This window comes from Nematolebias whitei, chromosome 14 (assembly GCF_014905685.2).
Source record: "Nematolebias whitei isolate Nwh7 chromosome 14, NemWhi1, whole genome shotgun sequence".
Taxonomy (NCBI): Eukaryota; Metazoa; Chordata; class Actinopteri; order Cyprinodontiformes; family Rivulidae; genus Nematolebias; species Nematolebias whitei.
In genome coordinates, this window is record NC_056511.1 from 33149996 (window position 1) to 33157127 (window position 7132).

At 38.6% G+C, this 7132-nt stretch overlaps 1 protein-coding gene across 1 annotated transcript in view; it reads right to left on the minus strand.

The window, feature by feature from the left end:
- nlgn2b (neuroligin 2b) overlaps window positions 1–4960 on the minus strand; it is a 73731-nt gene extending 68771 nt beyond the window's left edge. The window contains exon 1 of the mRNA XM_037687474.1: window positions 4471–4960. Within this exon, the coding sequence (XP_037543402.1) occupies window positions 4471–4960 (490 nt within the window). The remainder of the gene's footprint in view (window positions 1–4470) is intronic.
- Window positions 4961–7132: the final 2172 nt, after the last annotated feature.

A 7132-nucleotide genomic window follows, 5' to 3' on the forward strand; every position in this document is an offset into this window, starting at 1 on the left:
CCCTATATACAGTATATACAAAAACTGAAAACATTAAAAATAATCATTATAAAATAAATAATTCCCCTAAACATTTTATAATCTTTCATAGATGTGTGAGTACCTGATCAAACTGCAAATCAGAATCAGAACTGTGTGTTGGACAGATGTCAGTTCAGTTGTGGGCAATATTTTTCCACATGGTCACCTTTAGCTGCATGGTAATCAACTGTTTCATGAAGCGCAACAATTGCATCAGATTTGTTAATTGAAAACTTTCATGAATATTGCTCTTCTACTGAGTGAATTTATTTCATTTGATGGTTTAATTTTGCCCACTTATACGGTAAAAATGGGAGAAAAATGACTAGTCTAAAATACGTTTAGTGTGGAGGCGAGTTCAGGAGTTAAATATTTACAGTTTTCTGCTGTAACACCACTGTAACTCAATTTATTATGTTTATGTCATCACATTATGCAAAAAATGTACTATATCATCACATTATGTATATAAATGTAAATGTAGAAGAGGATGTCACAGCTTTAATTAATTAGAGTTTCAACTCTTAATCATTTTTATTAATACGGTGATAACTTTCTCAGCTGACTGATCAAGATACAGAGCCAAAACAGACCTGATTACAACAATTATATACAAAACTGAAATAAAATTAATTTTCAAACTCATGAAAGGAAGTTCACAAATATATAAAAGTGGGATTGGCACTTTTTGTTACATAAAAATGCCTTACAACTATTACAGTTTCTAATAAAGGAAACATCTCTTTCAACTTTACACAACTCTGAACAATATGTAGGTTTTTATGGATGGTGCAATTAATTTTTAAAACGGTCATTTTAGATGTCAAATTGTTGTATTTAAAGCAACTGGTTATATTGTTGTTGTTGGGTTTTGTGGAAAGGTGACTTTTAGATCTTTGAACGGCCTCAGTATGAAGAAATAAAAAGTGATTTTGATCTGATTAGAGGGACAACTTGCTACTCAAAGTCCAGTGTTAAAACATTACAGATTTTTTTGTTTATGAAACACTGTTCTTTTACACTGCGGTCAAGTTAGCATTTTATAGATATTTTGACAGAAATCTTGTGATATTCCTGTTGTTGGTGCTCCAGACTACATTGACAGCTAGCTGCTGCTAATATTTGTAAAATTTATCTTTAAATACCCAAGTTCAGGGCTTAATTTAAGCTGGATCCTGCCAGACCAGGATCTGGGAACTCTTATTTTGACAGAGTGTGTTCTGGTAACTGTTTGGATCCGTAACTCTCAGGCTTACTAATAATAAAGTTATGAACAAATATGATGGCCTTGAACAAATAAAATTTATATTAGATTAGTAAACAGAAAATAATTACATAAACACTAGTTTTAAACACAACAGGCACTCACGACTTCTTAATATCACATACGAGCTGCCTCTCCAAGTAAGCATTTCCACCTCTACCCTTAAAAAAAAATCCGGCCCTGCCCACGTTCTGTGAAATTGAGATCTATGTAAACAATTATTTCATTCCATTGCTGTTCACCTAAACCACTTGGAATTTGTAGAGACTGCAGGTGTTTTAAGACGGACAAAATCTGATTTAAAACCAACGGACTAGCTATTAGCTTGTCAGTTTGGTCAGGAATAACTCCATCCATCCATCCATCCATTATCTTTACCCGCTTATTCCATTTTGGGTCACGGGGGTCGCCGGTGCCCATGTCCAGCAATCACTGTGCGAGGGGCGGGGGACACCCTGGACGGGTCGCAAGTCCATCACAGGGCCACATAGAGACAAACGAGACAAACAAACATTCACTTTCTCATTCACACCTAGGGACAATTTAGAGTTACCAATCAGCCTAACATGCATGTTTTTGGACTGTGGGAGGAAACCGGAGCACCCGGAGAAAACCCACGCATGCACGGAGAGAACATGCAAACTCCACCCAGAAAGGCCCCTGGACTGGGGTTTGAACCAAGGACCTGCTCGCTGAGAGGCAGCAGCTCTACCAGTTGCGCCACCGTGCTGCCCTAGGAATAACCCTATTTCTCCAAAGTAAGAACAGTCAATGACCTGCTTACATAATGAAAGGCATTGTTTTTTATTAATTACTATTATTATTAAAAATATTATTTGTTCATGACTTTTTCAAATAATCAGGTAAGTACTTACTGAAATTTGTTTTAAAAAAATTCACTCAAAATGGAAATTTTAAACGGCTAACAAGTGACGGCAGCTAGCTTTGCAGCACGTGGGACTATATTCTTTAAAGTAACCTACTTAAATCAGCGAAAAATTAAAATGAACTTATTTGAAGCAAGATCATCTACAATCATTTTTTGTACCACAATACAAACAGCAGAATTCAGCTGAAACTTAACTTGAACTCTAACAACAGCTAAATACAGGCTAGCTAGATGAGATGAGCCAAGACTACAAACAGAAGTCTGTTGTCACAAAGAAGCACCAAAATTAACATAAAAAGCAAAATCCCTCCTTTATGTCACCAAATAAAATCCTTAATGAACACTTTAAAGTCTACTTTTTGAACTGATTTGAAACAATTTGCACATTTGTTACTAAATATGACAGTAGGCCTAGTATAAAAATTAAAACTTATCACCAACTTCATAATCAGTCTTGTCTCTTTAGTTAATCGTATCAGGTGTAAAAACATGATCCTTTCAAGAATGTTCACAGAAGAGTTAAATAAATTAGTCAGGAAATCTAAAATATATTGCCACTTTCTATCGAGTTTCAGTTTTTAACCTATTGGCATCAGAAACATTTGTAACGTGGAGGGGATCCACTTGTGTGGGGGGGTCTGGGGGTCCTCCCTCAGAAAATTTGAATAAAGTAGATGCCATTTCCTGCATTATGGTGTATTTTAACGGGTTGTTAAACATCTATGTTTACCTACATATGTAAAAATTTGATTCAATAACTATTTTAGAGAGCACGACATATGAAGTAGCCTGACCAACAGCTCTCCTTGTGTGAGCATGCTCCATATTGCTCACGCATCCTAACCGCCCCCCACCCCGGTGAACAACTGCCGGCATTATTGTGGTGCTTATCTAGCTCGCAACACAGAGGTGTCTCTCTCGCCTCGTCCTACCTGGTCAAATGACCTCGAGGAAGCACTGCATGCATTGTGGTTGTAGGTAACCAGGAAAACCCAGAGAATACATTTAGTGATTTGAGTATTCTCCTATTAATCAACTGGAATGGATTAGTTAACGTAGCAATAGAAACAGTGCTGGTTGAACTAATATTTCATGGTAAATGTGTGTGTGTGTGTGTGGGTGGGGGGGACATGTCCCCATCACATATAATTACCGCAATGCCTGTTTTAAACAACTGCTTTAGAATACTTTATATTATCGAAGCACCTTTTAAATAAAGAAACATTTATAAACAAACTACATATTTATATATGGTCAGAGTAAATCTATATAATAACTAGGTAATAACCTAGTACTAAATAGTAATTGCACCCTGCAGATGTTGGATGCTGTCTATCATGGTGCATTAAGATTCATAACTGGCTGTGATTATCATACCCACCACTGCACCCAGTATTCACAGGTTAACTGGTCATCATTAACTTCACGCAAACTCTCTCACTGGTACATTTTCATCTTTAAATCACTTCTTGGTTTGCTGCCTTCATACATCTCCTCCTACATGTCTCTGCGTGAGTGCAGCTACAGCGTGCGCTCTCAGGACATTATTACCTGCAGTGTTCCCTCAGTGCGGACTGAACTAGGCAAAAGGGCCTTCTCCTACTCCGCTCCTGTTTCCTGGAATATCTTACAAAAAGATCTGAAGCTCTCGACATTGACCTCTCTAAGTGGCTTTAAGAATCTGTTGGACTCCTGGCAGGGACCAATGCAGACATGTTCCTGTTTTTAGTTTTCTACATTCGCGTTATAATCTAGCTGTTTTTTGTTACTTTTTTTGCGATCTTATTTGTAAAAATAATAATAATAATCTGTATGCCTTTTTTGTGGCTGTCTATTGTTGTCGCTGTTGTCCATTGTTGTCATCTTTTTTTGTTGAAATCAGGTCTCTCTTGTAAATGAGTCCTCGAGGCTCAATGGGATTTACCTGTATAAATAAAGGTTGAATGAATTGGAAAGGAAATTCATGCCAGACTCAGAATATTGCAAGACTTTAATCATTTTTAGCATCTTGGCTGCTGTTTGGGTATTTAGTATGACCTCCTCTTTTGCTCATTTATTAAAATTATTCTAAGAAAAAGACAAATGTAAAAAAAATGTGTAGAGCATTAAAACCTGTTGTTATATTCCCTCCATAATTATAGTGTGAAATATTTGTGAAACATCTTTTTTCTCTCTGCTTTATGAAAAGCTTAAATATTGCATGCTAATAATAGTGATGGAGAATATTAAGAGCAAAAAGCTGCTGAACAAACTGATGATTGTAAACCTTCCCACCCCTCCTTCACACTCCACTCACCGTCTTCAGTGGGCACGTAGATGTTGAGGTAAAGGCAGTCCTCACTCTGGTTCTGAACGTAGGTTGCTGCAGCATCCAGGTTGTCTGTGAACCACACCGGTAGCATGATTTCAGGTAAGACACCGTGCACATTCTGGGGACACACAGGTGCAAACTGGGTAGCGTTGCGTATTTCCTGCCAGGAGCCCGGGGCTTCAGGGGGCTGGAAGCGCCGCTCACCGATGGGAGCTGTGGCATACGGCACACCTAAGAACTGTTCCACTGGGCCTAGGATCTCATTGTTGAGGTCCTTTTTGATGCCACGGACCTTTCCATAGCCGGTGGAAACTACGGGGTGTTTCAGGTCGACCCGCTGAGACGATGAGAGAGTCAGCTGAAGCACCAATCCCAGGAGCCACACCAGGCAGGGACTGGCAGCCTGCTGAGACACATTTAGTCGTCTCCTACCAGAGCCGTGGAGGCTGGCAGCACGGAACGGAAAACGAAACATTTCCAAAGTATATCGCAGGGACACAACCCAGGAGTAGACAGGGATCAAAACCCCAGGGGGTTATGGGGAAACCACAAAGGCAAAAATAGGAATGGTGAAGGGGGACCAGTTTTTAGTGCTTCTAAGGTGACATGGTGAGGTGGTGAGACAAGTAGCATTCTCCGTTAGACTCTGTGGTTTCATCCATCCTGTTTTTTAGAGCTCTGATTGGGTCCGGCCCAGCAGTCAGGACTCCAATTAAACCTGAAAGACACAGACGAGACACAGGGTTCAGTACGCGTTTGTGAACAGATTTACTCTGAGCAATGTGTTTTAAAAAGGCACAGGGAGATCAAAAAGGGTAAATTAACTTGACCCAAAATGAAGGGCCCACTACAGCTCAAGACTGTATGGATCTTTATATCAGTCTTTGAATCATTTCTACACACTTAAGCATTAACTTTAACATTTTGTCCGGCACAAGAGAAATTCTTTGTGTTAGGTTGAGATGCTTTGTTAATGTGACTGATTTTTTCTGGCTTCTGTCCAGTGTCGCTTAGATTAGAAAGAAAATGATTATGCTTCTGTTGCACATGATTGATGGTAAAACATAATAACTCCTAAATAAAGGGAGCATCTATGGATTTTTGTTAAGTTTTGTGTGTAAATCAGCAATTTAACAAATAAAGAACAAATTTCCTCAATGTAATATTTGGATTTGTGAATGTGGAAAGCCATATTTTGCAATAAAAAAATAAAAAAGTATACTATCCTCCACCAAAAATAAATACAGAAATAAATAAAATCTCCTTCAGAACATTGTGTTCTTCAAGCCACCTGTAAAGGTTCTCAAATAAAAACATGTAGAATGAATCAAAGTATTCACTGTATAAACCTAGCAACACACGCAACTATTAAAAATTCTAATTTTTCAGCTAATTGCAAAAGCATAAGTAAAACTAACCTCATTTGAGCCACAACTTAAAATGGATCAAGACAAGAAAATGTAATTGTGACACATACAAAACCAAAATAACAATATTAAAACTTTATTTACAGCCATAATCAGACAAACAATTAAAACTGTTATACTGTGTCTGCAAAATAAGAAACAGTATATGTTAGAGCAACATGCTTTTATATAATTCCATCCATCCATACATACATACTTTGTACATGCATCCATCCATACATCCATACATCTATACATCAATCATTTTTACCCGCTTCTTCCTTTTTGGGTCACAGGAGTTACTGGTGCCTTTACCTAGCAGTCACTGTCCAAGAGGTGGGGGACACTCTGGACAGGTTTCCAGTCCATCATAGAGACGCATAGAGACAACTGAAACAATCAACCATTCATTCTCTCACTCACACCTAGAGACAATTTAGAGTTACCAATCAGCCTAACATGCATGCTTTTGGTCTGTGGGAGGAAACCGGAGTACCCGGAGAAAACCCACGCATGCACGGAGAGAACATGCAAACTCCACCCAGAAAGGCCCCTGGACCGGGGTTTGAACCAAGGACCTGCTCGCTGAGAAGTAGCAGCTCTACCAGTTGCGCCACCGTGCTGCCCACCACCCCATTCATTTGAGGAAACTATACTTTTAAGCAATCTAAAAACTAGAAAGAATAGTTTCCTCAAAGGATTGAGGTGGTCAGTTTACTTGTATATATGGTGGTGGCCATCTTTGATTTTGACGTGGCAACCCAATTTTTGATAGGGACCTTTTTTATGCCTAAATGAGCAACACACCAAAATGGGAGTTGGCACGCTGCTTTTTCCAAGTTGTTCACCTCACAAAGTGTACACATATGCATTTATGTCAGCAGCCATCTGGATTTTGACCAGACAACCCAGTTTTCGAAAGGAACTTTTCTTACACATACAGTAGATGCAGTCAAACCAAAATGGAACCTCACTTATTTGTCAAGTTATTGTGTTCACAACATGAATGGATAGATATGCGGTTAGACATGGGTTCTTTCCAATTTACCTTTTTAATCCACGACGGGGGACAAAAACCTAACAAAAGAAGCTGTGATCCTTCTTGCAAAACAAAAGGTTTCAGTTTTCTCAGCTCTAAAATGTACACCTGTAGTCCTGATGCATGTTCAATAATCCAGGTAGAAAAATGTAAAAAAGTTAAGTCTGGTCTTCTGGACATTCCAAAAACGAAACAAAGCAAA